General features: G+C 56.3%; 1 protein-coding gene and 1 long non-coding RNA gene across 15 annotated transcripts; one reads left to right on the forward strand and one right to left on the reverse strand.

Moving 5' to 3' along the window:
• Positions 1-216: 216 nt before the first annotated feature.
• LOC118246189 (uncharacterized) lies at positions 217-2,224 on the reverse strand. 4 transcript variants are annotated; one of them, XR_004778102.2, is made up of 4 exons: positions 2,086-2,224; positions 854-968; positions 691-766; positions 217-590 (listed from the first exon to the last, which is right to left on the reverse strand). It is a non-coding gene; the product is annotated as an uncharacterized LOC118246189 (long non-coding RNA). The 4 variants fall into 4 exon arrangements; XR_004778101.2 differs by having other exon boundaries at positions 691-769; XR_007708096.1 differs by having other exon boundaries at positions 691-968.
• On the forward strand, positions 864-11,779 carry CYS1 (cystin 1). 11 transcript variants are annotated; one of them, XR_007708093.1, is made up of 5 exons: positions 1,602-1,798; positions 2,530-2,610; positions 5,902-6,194; positions 6,283-6,335; positions 10,833-11,779. XR_007708093.1 is itself a non-coding variant. In XM_050709948.1 (4 exons), the coding sequence occupies exons 1-4, from the start codon at positions 1,640-1,642 to the stop codon at positions 10,939-10,941; spliced, it is 471 nt and encodes a 156-aa protein (XP_050565905.1). In that variant the 5' UTR covers positions 1,602-1,639; the 3' UTR covers positions 10,942-11,779. The 11 variants fall into 11 exon arrangements, 5 of the variants coding, with proteins under 5 accessions (XP_050565905.1, XP_050565906.1, XP_050565904.1 ...); XR_007708091.1 differs by lacking the exon at positions 10,833-11,779 and adding an exon at positions 6,994-7,522; XR_007708090.1 differs by lacking the exon at positions 5,902-6,194.
• Positions 11,780-14,333: the final 2,554 nt, after the last annotated feature.

Raw genomic sequence — 14,333 nt, forward strand, 5'->3', positions numbered from 1 at the left:
GGTGGGAACACAACGTGAAAAAGCAGAGTTCCCCAGCTCTGTTTTGGTTATCACGGTGAGAGGAGCCTGCTATTTCACCCAGCAAACAAATTCCTCGTGTGTTTGCTCCCTGGCACTGCGACAATACAGCTAGTGATCGCTGGCACCCCGCCGTGCCCTGCCATCCCCATCCCTCCTCGCTCTCCAGCTGCCGTTGTCGCTTTGGGACACAGGTCGGAACTGTCATTCTCTTTTATTCTTTTTTTGTTCTCATACTCAGGGAATGAGCAACCTGAAAATAAGATCAGAAAGGGAGATTTCACCCAGACAATTGCACGTCCCAACGCCACTTTAGCTATTGGTTTTGGAAGTCCAGCAAAGCCTGTCAAATACCACAACGGGGCAAATCAGCGCTCGTGGCTTTGATGGATAACAGTGATGTTAAAATATGTGGCAGCATCGTCTTCCAGCAGGGCCCCGGAGCCGCTGCCTCCCCCGAGGCCGTGTTGGATGCGTGGGCTCCCGGCCGCTGGCTGGGTGCCACCCGCAGCTGTCACCGCGCGCTGCCAGCCCTCGCTCTTGAAGATCAGCCAGGATGTTAAATACTGGCCCTGCTGGGAAACCGTGCTTAAAGCCACCATAAAAAAAAAAAAAAAAAAAAAAGGGATTTGATAGCTTTTTGCTGATTTTCCCGAGAATTCATGGGCTTACCAGGCCTTTAGCTTTCGGAAAATCTTCGCTTTAGTCCCCAGCAGACTTTGCAGCAGGGAAACATCTCCCGGCCTCCCTGCTAAACCACAGCAGCATTTGGGTCGCCGCCGCCCGAACACCTCCCGGGCTGCAGCTGCTCCCAAACACGACTTGCTCGGCTCACCGTGAGACGCAGGCTTTGCGGAGGCGGCGTCAGCCCAGGCGGGATCCGCGGGACTGCCCTGCAGTGAACTTTTTTCCATCGGGGCCGCCAGGAAACTTTCCAGGAGGCTCCGGGCCTGCAGGGAGCCGGTAGGTTTGTTCGTGGCCAGGGCCTGAAGGCAGTGCCACCGCTCGGGACCGTGCCACCGCTTGGAGCCCAGAGCCTCCTCTCTGTCACCTGGAGCACCCCTGGACGTGGTGCTGGGCACCCTCCGTTTCCAAAAACACCCGAGGGTCTCCTGCTGTGGCTGGGGCTCTCGCAGGGGCTGTCAGTGACCCGTAAACCGTCTGCCGCCCTCCTGGCTCCCCCATTTTGGGGGGGCTTTGGGGGAGACCCCGCAGAAGGGGAGCTGCCTGATCCCAACCCGTGGCTGCTGTCGGGGCCGTGGTGGCCTCCTGGGACCCTCCCCGAATAGCGACGACCCCCTGGACCCCCAGGGAAGGAGAGAGAGGGCAGAAGAGACAGCAGCATGCCCCCCATCTCGTGGGGATCCCGAGCTGCCGAGGGACCTTAGGGACCAGCCAGCAGCCCTGGCAGCCCTCCTGGGCCGGGAAGGCTCCCCCACAACCCAACCCCCCCCCCCAACCCTTTTTCCCATTTTCTCCCCCTCCTTTTGGCCGCCCCGGGGGCTCCCTCCCCGCACGGCGCCGCTCCCCCCCTCGCAGCTTTACCGCCCCCTCGCTCCCCTCCGCCGCCCCGGGGGCCGGCCCCCGCCGTCAGCCGGCTCCGGCTCCGGCCCCCGAGCCCATGGGCAGCGGCAGCAGCCGGAGACGGGGCCCGGTGGCGACGGGGGGCGGCGGCGGAGGCGACCCCCGAGGGCCGGGGGCAGCCCCGGGCCCGGCGGAGGCGGCGGCAGGGGGCGAGGGGGCGGCGGCGCTGCCCGCCCCCGGCAGCCCCCCGCGGGAGGTAAGAAGTCCCCCGGGGCCCTCAGCGACCCCCTTCCCCGAATCGTGTCCCCCCCCCCCCCCAGGGTGGTCGCAGCCCCCCCGGGGGGTGCGGGGATGTTACCACCACCGCCCCGCCTCGCTCGGTTCAAGGGGGTCCTTGTGGGGGGCTCGGTGTTACCCCAAGGTTCTCCTCACCCCCGTTTCCCCGGGACCCCCCCTGTAAATAAGGGGGGGCAGCAGTGCCCAGAGCCTGCCCCGTTTCCCCGGGACCCCCCTCCCCCCCCCCTTAAATAAGGCTTCCACTACCCCAACGGGAGCCGGCCCCAAATGGTTCCCCGGCCGCTGCAGCCGCCCCGTTGCGCTGCCTCAGGAACCGCTCGGGTTTCCTGGATTTTCCTCCGGGGAGAGCTGAGATTTGTTTTCTTCTCCCTTACTCAGAAGTCACGGCGGCATCGCCACGGAGCCGGGACGGGGAGGGTCAGGCTGGGGGTTAGGGGAAGGATCTGCACCCAGGGAGGGGGGTCAGGCACTGGGACAGGCTGCCCGGGGCGGTGGGCACAGCACCGAGCTGCCGGAGCTCAGAAATCATGGAGTAACCGAGTTGGAAGGGACCCACGGGGATCAAGAAGCGTTTGGACAACGCTCTCAGACACAGGGTCTGATTTTGGGGTGGTCCTGTGTGCAGCCAGCGGCTGGGCTCGGTGATCCTCGTGGGTCCCCTCCGATTCGGGGTGCCCTGTGTTTCTACAGCTGGTGCTGAGGCCAAAAATCACCGGCGTCGTTCGTCTTAGCTGGAAGTTGTTGTTGTGGAAGCTGTGTCCTGTTTGTTAGGTAAGCGCTGCCCCGAGCAGAGGCACCACCAGCCCTAAGGCTCGGCTAAAACATTCCCAGTGTGTTTCTGGAGGTACTGAGATGTGTGAACGGGGCTTAGGGGCACGGTGCAGTGGTGGGATCGGAAGCGCTGGACTTGCCGGTCTTCAGGGTCTTTTCCAACCTAAAAAGATCCTGTGATTCTGTGATTTACCGACAGAAGTAAGTATTCAGGATGCGATACTTTCAGGCTTGCATGCCTCAGTTTTGCTCTTTTTTCTGTGACCAAACTGCGTGCCCGTGGCACGGCGACAATTTTCATGCAAACCGATTTGGCAACCAGGAGGCTTGGCGAGCACGAGAAACAGTTTTATGCGAGTCCTAAAGGAAAAAAAAAAAAAAAACAAACAAGAAAAACACAAAACAAAACAAAACTGAAAGGAAGTGAGGTTTGGAAATGGCAAAAGGAGAGAGCTGGTACTGCTGGAGGTACGTTTGCAGGGCAGACCCGGTCTCCTACCTGCGCCGAGGTGGCCGTGGTCCCGCTCCATGGCAGCCCCAGCTCCTCCCCAGCTCCTCCCGGCCCACGGGCTGCGTGCGGCCGAGCAGGAGGGAGCTGCCAGCCGTGGGCACTGCTCGCAGGATGCGGTTTAGGATTTTAGGGCGTTGCGCAAGCAGCCGTCCCACCCTTCCCACGGGGCCGGCCGGGCTGCACCACCCGGGGGTGCCCTCTGCTCTGTGAGCTGGGGGGCGGGTGGAAAAGTGGGGCGAGGAGAGGACAGGCTGGTTTGGCAGAGCTGCTGGGGGCCATGAGGGGCTGGAGGAGCGGTCCCGATGGAGACCCGGCTCCAAACAGCCCCCAGCAGCTCCCCACCAGCCCCAAACCTTCCTTTTTCGGTCCTCCCCCCCCCCCCAGGGCTGCCCGTGCTTTTCCTCTGAGTCTTTGCTCGAAACACCCGTGGTTTTGCAAACGCTGCCACGGCGCAGATGTGGTGGCTGCTCCCCGTGGCAGCCGGGAGGGAAGCCTCAGGCGTTTCACCACCGGCTTCCCACGACGGAAAATCGAGCAGAAACGTTCAGGTCTTGCCTTTAGCAGCTTTTTCCACGGCGCTGCCCTGCTCCTTCCCGGAGCACGATGGCAGCAATCCACCGCCCAGCCGCAGCTCCGGAGGAACACAGGCAGAGCCTGCGTTAACCATCTTCTGCAGGGGGTGCAGCACGCCTCCAGAACACCGATTAAATCCTCAAAGCTGGGTTTTTCAGCCCAAACAAGGCGTTTTCCACCCGTCGGCGCATCACCTCGCTGCCGGACACCCCCAGCCACACACCGCAGGGGCACAGGGTGGCAGATGTGGTTTCCTGCCCTCGCCAAACCAGGCCCCCGGCCGCAGAAATCTGATCGTTCAGATCTAGCGATTTATCTCTGCATTTCCTTCCTGTTTTTATTAATGGCCAAAAAAGCCCCCCCCCCCGAGTCCAGACGCTCGCTCTGCAGCTCGTGCCGGGTGGCTACCGAGGAAAATTCCTTCTCTCTGCCAATTTAATGCTCCTTTTCTTCCTGAAAGCATCTGAAATGTCAGCAGAATCCACCAAAGAGTGAGCTGTGCAGTCCCCTCAGCCAGCATCAGTGGCCAAGCCCCTGTCCCCCCTTACAGCCGGGCTCCCCAAACCATCACTGTGTATTATTTTCCCCGGCATTTTTCGGCAGAGCACGGGTCATTTTTATCCCGACACCACCCCTGACCCAAACCGAGCGCCGTGCATGCGTTCCCAGCCGGAGGACGGAGCAAGGGGTGGGGGTGGGGGGGGGGGGGAGCCATCCTTTCGCTGCCGAACCTATTTCCCCGTGACAGGAGCTGGATTTTGCTCCTGAGATGTTGTTTTGGGCGGGGATCGCTGGCCTGGCCACCCGCAGCATTTCTCGCGTCGCTGGAGGGTGCTGCCTGCCTGCCTGCCGTGCCAGCGGGGCCAGCAAACTTTTTGTGATGCTCCCAATTAAACCTCGGCAGGGAGCTTGGGAAAGAAGCGTCGGTGCTGACGGATCCCTGGGAGAAGGTGGGAGCGGGTTTTGCAGAGAGAAGCACATTTTGCCGACCGGGGGCTGCCCTGTCCCGATGACTAATTAATTCTGCCTTCCACCCACACGACACGTACGGCTCGTAACGTGGAGGAGTCAGCCACGGGGGGGGGCGGGGGGAAAGGCAACCGACCGTGACCCAAACCCACCCTGAGCCCAGCAGCGTAGGAAGGAGGCTTCCCACGGTGGGAAGGGCTGAGTCCATGTGCAAGGAGATTCGGGGCAGCAGCATCCTGCTGGGGGCGAGGAGGATGAGGATGAGGAGGGTGAGGATGAGGAGGGTGAGGATGAGGCATGTTCTGGGAGGAAGCAGCCTCAGGAACCCAGCACAGCTCCGTCCTGGCAGCACGTAGAGGGGCTGCTGCCTGCTTTTTTTTGGCTGCAGGAGGCTGCCAGGAGGTGATGCTCCGTAACCAGAAGGAAATTCCCTTTGCTCACCATCACCTCTCGCTCGCAGCCTTCGCTTTGCCCCAGGAGCTGTTTCCAGGCTCTCCCAGAGCAAACGCGTTGCCCAAGAGCGGGGACCCCTCCGAAAGGAGGTGCGCTGCCTTTTGGAAGGTAGCAAAAGGTGCTCCAGGTTTGCGGAGGCTCAGTTTGTAATTCTGAGCAAGCAGGCAGGATGCGAAAGGCCCAGGACAGGCAGCAGATACCTCTCCCAGCCCCAGGAGCGGAAGCTATGGGGGGCTGCAGAGGCTGACCCGGTGCCAGGAGAGGTGCGGGGGAGCCGAGGCGACGGCGGCAGCCCCGACCCCACCCCGCCGCCCCGGAGAGCTGTTTCGTTTCTGCTTTCTGGACGCCGAGTCCTGTTCAACCTCCGCGGGTGTCGTCACAGGAGTCAGAACAACTCGCGTGAATCACCAGCTGCGGCCTCGGCAAAGCAGCGGCCAAGTCAGCACAGGGCTAGCTCTGTGCCAAGCCACAGCCCCTGTCCCTCTCCCCATCCTTTCCCATGTGACGGTGCAGAAAAGTGGAGAAAGATGGGAATTTTATTCTTCTTGGCTGCCGGGGTTTCGCTTTACCACTGGTCGGGCTGGGGGCTTGGGCAGATGTGGGGTCTGACCATCCTCCCAGTTTAAATTAAAAATTAAAATTTTATTTTAAAAAAATAATGATTAAAATTAAAAAAAAAAATTAAATTAAATTAAAAGCCCAGGATTGGCTTTGGTGGCCCATCCAGTGACCCATCAGGAACCTTTGGGATTGCAGCATTAAAAATTTGGGTATTTCCCCTGCAGACGGGGTCGCTTCAGCGAGCAGCGTGGCGAGAAGTGCTTTACAGCAGGGAAGAATGCTGTGTCGGGTGGGAAGAAGCAGCTCCACGTTGCCGTAGCTTTCTTCATCGGCAGGTGTTTTCCTGCTGCTGGCCACCAGTCAGTGGGGCAGCGCACGTCCATGGGCATCAGGAGGTGCCATCACTTAACACGCAGTGGCTTCGGTAGCCAGCTGGATGCCCACGTAGCTGAAGGAGAGCCGGCAGGACTGTTGTTACTGAAGGGGATGCTCTTGCACCTGCATCACCTTCACAGAGGTGATTTGGGGTGTAAACACAGCCCCCTAGAGCTGAACACAGCTCCCAAGCATTGCCACTGAAATACCTGGTGTTTGTTCTTTTCAAGGCTGTGTTACCTGCAAGCCCGCCTGACCCAGAGAACAACAACGTCAGCAATGAGTGAGTTCCCTTCCCTTCCCTTCCCTTCCCTTCCCTTCCCTTCCCTTCCCTTCCCTTCCCTTCCCTTCCCTTCCCTTCCCTTCCCTTCCCTTCCCTTCCCTTCCCTTCCCTTCCCTTCCCTTCCCTTCCCTTCCCTTCCCTTCCCTTCCCTTCCCTTCCCTTCCCTTCCCTTCCCTTCCCTTCCCTTCCCTTCCCTTCCCTATGTGGGGCAGCTCAAGGTGTCCATGGCTCTCCCCACCATCCATCTCCAAACTGTCCCACCTGAGAGTTTTGTGAGAATTTTCTCTAACTGTTCATAGCCCTAAATATTTGTTCTATACCTATTTGTGAGTTAAAAAAATCCAAGAGCCACGCTGCCTGAAAAGATCCCAGCTCCAGCTTAGGTACAGTATAACAATTTACTCCTAGTCATGAGTGGTACAGAGTTTAGGATGTCTGTGTGTCATAAAGGCATCTTGAAGGACCTCATAAAAAGGTCATCCAGCATGTGTAGGATGGATAACATCGCTTTCCTCCCTGGGAATCACAAGGAGAAACCCATGAGACGCTGCCGTGCTCCAACAGTGAGGGGCAGGAGCATCCCTCGGGGACGGGGGAGTGGCGAGGACCTACTGCTCGCGGTGTCAAACAAGTGAGATCTGAATTCTTCCTTCCACAGACAAGGGTGCAGGCTGTGCCTCCAAGTCTGCAGCTCCTGCTGGCCAGAGCTGCACGCAGACGCTTTTTGGAGGTGGTTCAGCACCCGGCAAATGTTCACGTGGATGAAATCAAAGCAGCTGAGGCCACAGAAGCGGTGGTTAAAGTGTGTGTAGGTGTCTGGTCCTAAATATTACGCAGGGCTGTGGGAAGAGTTATTCCAACACTCATGCAGGGCAGCAAATGTCCTGATGGACTGCCTGGCTGGAGGAATTCCCGTAAACCAATTAAAGAAATAAACGTTGAGTGGGGAGAAAAAAGGAGATAAGGAGACTCTGCAGAACCACGGCATGGTTGGGGCTGGCAGGGCCACCCGGAGCAGCTTGCCCAGCACCGTGCTATCTGCCAGCAGAGCAGGCACCCGTGGTGGGTGCTGGAGGTGGGCACAGACTGCAAAAATTCACGTGGGACCCCATTAAATGTCTAAAGCAGGCCCTAATAAACCTCCAGTCACCTCCAGGTGCCTGGCAACGTGTATGTATTCTCCACTGCATCGTGTTACGTTTTTATTTTCCACCAAGCAATTGTTTTGTGAACCTCTCTCTGGCATTGCCCAGGTCGGATGACACGGCCCAGGAGCGTTATAACGAGTGTATGATTGCTCCCAAGCCCTGTGTCACGAGCAGAGTTACCCAAACCTGGCTTTGACCCATTTTCCAGCTGCAAGGTCTTGCAGAAGGCATTGTAATGATTAATCCTGGACTTGCCCATCCTCAGCAGAATGATTAAAACCCGTGGCCTGGATTCATCCCGCCTCATTTCCAGGCACATAACTGAGGTTGACTTGATCAACTTGACCGGCTGGCCCCCACGGGTCCCTTCCAGCCACGGCCACCCTGTGACTCTGGGCTTTCCACCATCCCCACCTTGTTGGGCTGGCTCACCATGCCCAACGTCTTGCTCAAAAAGCAGTTTTTGCTCAATTTTTGTCCAGTCTTGCCCTTTGCACTTCCTCCTGCTCGGTGCATAGCTCATTGTCTATCCATTTAAAAAAATAATTGCCTCTTCCCTTAATCATCCTCGAACACAGAGAGGCCGTTAGCTGGACGGGAGCACACATCTTGCTTTCCTCTTGCCTTAATTGTTTTGCTTTAGCCTCTTAAATCATTCTTATTGCCACTTTTTTAACTCCCTCCAAGCTGTTAATAACTTTTTAGTGCTCAGATACCCTGTACAGACATCTTGATGGGTTGCCTTGGCCTTTTTTCCTTTGCTGTCCTACCACGCTCTTCTCTTCCCAGCGCTGCTCCTTCTCAGGTCTCTCCCTGCCCCAGAACAGCCAGATCTTGAATAATTTTTCCCTCGATGTCCTGACCTGCTGTTTTCTGAGCCGGGAAGTCTAACAGCCCTCGGCTGGATTCAACAGGCAGTGCCTCGACGTGGTTGTGTCCTTCCTCCTCCAGCCCTGGCTTCTCTGTAGGTGAGACCACCAAGGGCCCCCCCGCAAGTCTGTGGCCCACCAGGTCCTGTCCCAGCCGTGCTCGGGTGTCTGTGCCCCAGGTTAATGCCAGGACCAGGATAAACATTTGGCCAAGGAGCTGCACCGGCTGCTTTTCTTCCGTGCACGATAACCGGGATGTGCCCATCAGCGCGGAGCAGCCCTGTCAGCTGCCTTAGCCCTCTCTGAAGATAGTTTCGGAGACGTGGGGTGTGCTGGGGCTTCTGAAATCAAATCCAGACTTTGTCATTGTTTAACAAGCCCTTGAGATGAAGGGTCAGGCTAGGAGGGCCTCGTGAGGTCCCTGGCCCAGGCTCCGGCTCGGAGCCACACTCAGGGCTCCGTGCGGCCTGGCCATGACAACCAGGCCGAGGCCTGCTGTCCTTGGGGCAGAGAGGTTTCTCTTTTTAAGCAGATGGAATCACTCTTTTTTTGGACTTTTTGCCATTTTTCCAAATTAAACGGCAGATAGATTTGCCACAATAGCAGAGAGACGGAACTTGGGCAGGGCCTTGCTCGTGAAGTAAACGCTGCCCCCTTTATCCCGCTCGATTCTGGGGCCTGCGTGGCAGGAGGCTTTGCTTTTGTCTTCTTAAAAGCACGTCCGTGTTTCACCGGGCTTGAATTTTACCTGGAGACTTTCTCTCATGCTTGGGGGTCACCAGCCAGGCCAGAGCATGAAGGATAATTAACAGCGAGGAATCATGCAGTCGTTAGGAGAAACAATGGCTCTTCTGTGGGTCTGCGAGCAAGCTGCCAAGAGCTCTGCCTCCGATTCATCGCGTAACATGAAATTAGTTGGAGGACTGTCCCAGCGCAGGGTTTAAATCAATAAATCATGTGCCAGCTGTGTGTTTAAGTCGGATTTCTACATTTCCTTTTCCTGATTCTTTCAAATTCAAAAGAATTTGCTTTGCAGCTGCTGGTGCGTGATCCTGGCTCGTGGACACTGGCTTCCAGCTTTCCTCCCGTATGTGCTGCTGCAGCAGAAACCAGATAGCTCACAGTCCTTCAGGAGAAGAGAAAGGAAGAAAAGGAAGGAACAGAACTGGCTAAATCCTACTCGGGAGCTGCCAGGAGAAGCTGCAGCCGAGGGCAGGGTGCAATGTCCATAGCTCCAGGCCCACATGATGCGGCCGCCACGCCAGCTGGGGGCCAGGTGGCTCCCGGGAAAACATCAAACTATTCCTGACATGCACGGGGCACGGCATGAGCACTGCGAGGTCAGGCCAGCTGGGCCTTCTCTCTTAAAAGGTGCAGCTACCTCCGTGCAGTGTGCTCCAACAGGCAAATGCTTCAGAAATATTATGGACACGCCTGTGCCCAAGGAGAACCATCCTTGGCTGCCAAAGATGGCTGAGGGTTTGTGAAAGCAGCTCCCATATATGAGAAAGTTTCCTTGGAAAAGCATTTCAGGGCATTTTCCTTCAATTCAGGGCACTTTCCTTCAATTCTCATTCCACACTTACCTGCTTTGGGGCAGCTCTCATCTAATAACCAGGGTTCTCAGTTTTTTCCCCAAGGGATGCTAACACCAAATTCATCTAAGCTACAAGGCCAAGGATGAGCTGGATCTCATCCTTAGAGAAATGGTAAGCCATAGATGCTAATGATGATAGAGCTAGAGCCATGCTATCAGATATGAAAACCTCACTTTGGCAACCAACCAACTGCCCTACAAAACCATTTATTTCTTGCTTACTTGTTCCTGGAGGGCACAAAGTGAACGCACCGAGCTGCAGGTCTGTGAAAACGTGTTAATACCCAAGTTCCTCCGAGTGAATTGCGGGCCCAGCAGAGCCCACACGCAGACACCAAACCTGGAGGGGTTTGTTCAGGCCCCGGAGAGCCCGAACAAACAAAACTACTACATTTTATCTTACATATCTCTAAAGCAGAGGTACAAAATACCAAAACAGTGGAAACGCAAGCCGTTCCTACTGGCAGTGTCCAGCCCTATCGAAAGGGGCAAAAGCCGGAGGGCATGCAAATCCTGAAATAAATAAACAGAAAATAGTAAGAACACCTTTCTGCATAAAGCCTTGAAGCGAGTAACTGGTGTAAAGGTTATGGCGAGCTTTAGCTGGGCCTCGGCCATAACTCACCGGAGGGTTATGGGGTTACGTGAGTGTGAGCCGCAGCATTGCAAGGACTTTACTTCCATGAACTCACCGACTGAAATAGATGCCAAGTAATAGCAAACGTCAGCCAGTGGTGGAAATTTGATGCGTTAGAGTATCTATATCTCAGCAAGCCACTTGTATTGCGACTTTTCTATTCACAAACAGATGAAATTAGTGTCTTTTTGTGTCTTCGGAGCTGGATTCCCCCTCATGCCCACAATAACTCCTGCCCTTAACCAGCAGGTGCCCGGGAAGGAGCAGCAAGCAGCCGGCGGGGCGGCCGGCCGTGTCGTACGACTGCGCGGAGGAGGAGCTGATGGCCAGCATCGAGCGGGAGTACGGCCGCTGAGCCCCCGGCGGGGAGCAGAAAGCTGCTGCCAACAGACCACGGCCACCCCTCGCACGGCCAGGAGGAGGAGAAGGAGAAGGAGGAAGGAGAGGGTGGGCGAGAGGCAGCGCGACTGCTCCGGTGGCACAGAGGATGACCTGAAGAAAGCCCACCTGGCAATTCGATATTTCAAAGCTCCTTTCTGAACCATGTTTCCAAATGAAGGCATATTAGAGTTCTGTTGAGCGCTGAGATATGGTGCTTTGAAGGAAGACCTTATTTTTTTGTTGTCCTGGCAGTGCAGGTGCTGTACCTGCAGCACAAGGGCTTTTACCCCCCCAGTGAAAGCAGGAGGCACGTCCCCAGGGCCACCTCGCCGTGGCCATGGCCGTCTACTTAGAGAGGGGCTTGCAGAGCAGCTCTTTGCCACCCATTCTCACTCATCGCTCCTGGCCTTCCCCTGCATTTCTTTTCCTTCATAGCTAGTCTAGAAGAAAAATCACTACAATTTATCATTAGCTGAATCAGAAAGCCTGGATCGCCACAGAAAATCGTATGTTTTCAGCGCTCCCTGACAGGGAAGCCTGGTATTTTAGGGTTTCTACCTGTGTTTTACCTGCATCTTAATGTGTTATGAGTAGCTGCTTATTATCAGAACTAGAAAAGTACCTTATTTCTGTCTTCAGCTGAATCGTAAAAGATGCCAGATGAAATCTTTGCAAAGAATGTGCAAGTGCAAGGGGAAACAGCAGGACGCAGCTGTATTTTGACTTCTTTGTCGTTCCTGAAATCTGTGTAAGAGAAAGTTGATCTGTATTCTACATAACTCTCAATAAAGGCAAATAAGCTGTTCAGAAAACGTCTCCCTGTTCAAGCAGCGAGTGGTCCCACGAGCCGAGAGCGGGCAGGAGGCACCCTTGGAGGATGGTGGCGAGGCTGGAGGCCCAGCGGAGAGCAGGCATCCTCGTGTAGCTGGGGGCAGCGGGGTGGGAGGTGGGATCTCTGCTCTCCTGGAAAAAAAACAAAATACGCATTTTGAACGGTAGCGCTCAGCAGCAGAAATGGTCGTTTTTAGCTCTGCTGAGCCGTGGCAGGGAGGCTGCCCGTTTCTCTGCAGCGCAGCAAGAGTCGGTGGCCAGATCTCCCATCGCTTGTGTTGGTTTTCGGCAGCTCTCAGGGACCTACTGGGGTGAGCAGAAAATGCTCGTGCGGAGAAGAGGGAAAACACGGGAGACCTCCTGACTCTGGCACTGCAGGCGGCCGCAGCGCTCCATGCCCTGCCCGGCTTTTATCGCTGTAGGGTTTTAGATTTCCATCCAGCTTGGAATTCCTTCTTTTGGCCAGGACCTCCCTCCAAGGCTGCGTTTGGTGACCGGTCCAGGTAATATCCCTAAAACCCCTTTCAGTCTGTCCTGAAGGAAAGCCTGTACTTGAACAACTTTGCAGATTGAGTTCCTGCACCCAGGACACAGGTGTCCTCCTGCCTCATGCAGCGTGCGGGACGGCAGCCGAGCACAGGCTTTGAGCATAGTACAACAGCAGTAGGCATGCGTGTTAACAGATTAATCACCGCATTACTCATCTAACAAAGACAAACGCTCTGTACGGTGTCTTCTGCCAGCCTACACGTAGGAGAGCCTTGCTGGCCAGCTGTCTGCACATCGCTCCTGTTAGTATTTTTTAAAGGAGGCAACGCCACAGCTGCTGGGAGGACTAAGGAGGGCCCGACTTTCAGCTACGGATGAGAAGTTACTCGTTAGTTTGTGAGCAGATATCGGCACTTCTTTACTGCTGAGCTTGGCAACGCCCATAAATCCGGTGTTTCCTGACTGCCCGTGCAACCAGCTTACAGCTGCACAGCAGGGAAAGTCTTCAAGCCGTCCCTTTCGCCTTGTTTCGGTGGATGTCTTTTCAGCCTGCCAGCGCTGCAGCGGAGGAGGAGCCACCTCCACGGGCAGCCACCAGACCAGGCAGAGCTCCAGGCTGTGATGGGACGGTCGCTCCTTCCCAAAGGATGGAGCAGATTTAGGAACCTTTTCGCTGGGCGGCTGCACGCCGGGTAGCCCATTGCCCTGCGGATGCTTGCCGAAGCTTTCTGCACGCCTAAGCAGCACTCGTGGCCATCTGCACCCATCAGGAAGTCAGCGTTACCCAATTTCCTTCTCCTACGCTCCAGGACTGAACGAAGGCTGCAGTTGACAGAGGAAGAAACAGATCTGGAAGGAAAATGCCTCAGGGCTGACATACCCTGCAGAGAAGGCCACCCCACAGGGTGAAATGTGATTGCTGTGACCAGGCACAGCCGTGGCATCCTCCCGAACCACCCTGCAGTTTCCCTAGCCCGTACGTTGCCACTTTTTGAGTCACAATTTGCTGTTTTCCGCCTGTGTAAGTTTGCCTTTTCACGGCCGCAGCCCGCCTGACGCACGCTGCCTTGCCAGACGCGGAGGGAAGGCAAACAGAGACATATGTGCCGGCCGGCCGGGCTCCAGGAGCGGGGAGAGGGGAACAACCACAGCACCTTCCCCTCTCACCCTCCAGCCGCTCCCACGACGGATGCATTGCTCCACGGGCAAAGCCTCAAGCTCCCTGCTCCCTGAGCGCGGGGACTGGGCCACCTTGCAGCCAGCAGCTGGGACAAGGCTGGCAGCGGCGCCTCCTCTCCTCTCGTCTCCCGTTCCCTTACGTGCCCCCTCCTATTCCCACGCCGATGCCATCTCAAAACGTAGCGGCTAGAAATAAACGTCGCCGTAATCCGGGAGGCAGCCGGAGGTGCTTACAAATGTAAACAAGTCGCTGCTGCTGCTGCTGTCACCCTGGGCGGGCGCGTCCTTCCCCGCTGAGCCCTGCGGGTCACGGCCAGCCTGCCAGGGCGGCTTCCCCGCCGGGGCACGGGGGCAGGAAGGAGCAGGGGTAACGCTGCCGTCTTTCGGGGCAAACCCTCACCTCGTCTGTATTTGCACCGCGCGTGTCACACAGAGCTCGCAGCACGCGGAGCAGCAAGCAGGTCGGTACCTGCCGGGATTAGCTCCTGGAGGCGTGCTACAGGAGGACGGTCACGAATCTCAAGATTTGTGTTTTCATGCAAAAAAAAAACAAACCCTGGCGGTGATGTGCGCGTCCTACCAAATACACGAGAAGCGTTGTGTAAGGTCAGAAGTGGACAAGCACCGGTCAGCCTACGGCCAGACCCAAAAATAAAAAAATGCTGTGCTTGAAGGTAAGTGAGCCAGCGAGCCCTGAAGTCTCACGCTGGCCTCCATATATAACCTAAGTCAGATGTCTTTACGCAGCTCTGAAACGTGTTCATAGGAAACCTGAAATTTCACTTTTTTATGATTTAAAAGCAGCCATATTACGTAGCTTTTAAAACAGAAATCTAAAGAAGATAGGTACCAGAATGTAATTCTACT

The sequence above is a fragment of the Cygnus atratus genome, chromosome 3 (assembly GCF_013377495.2).
Source record: "Cygnus atratus isolate AKBS03 ecotype Queensland, Australia chromosome 3, CAtr_DNAZoo_HiC_assembly, whole genome shotgun sequence".
NCBI classification, from domain to species: Eukaryota; Metazoa; Chordata; class Aves; order Anseriformes; family Anatidae; genus Cygnus; species Cygnus atratus.

Excerpts from the sequence above, each read along its gene's own strand:
- CYS1 (XM_050709947.1), top strand. The coding sequence starts at position 1,640 with ATGGGCAGCGGCAGCAGCCGGAGACGGGGCCCGGTGGCGACGGGGGGC. Across the intron at positions 1,799-6,282 it reads CCGGCAGCCCCCCGCGGGAG|GCTGTGTTACCTGCAAGCCC; the intron begins GTAAGAAGTCCC and ends GTTCTTTTCAAG. Across the intron at positions 6,336-6,993 it reads AACAACAACGTCAGCAATGA|ACAAGGGTGCAGGCTGTGCC; the intron begins GTGAGTTCCCTT and ends TTCCTTCCACAG.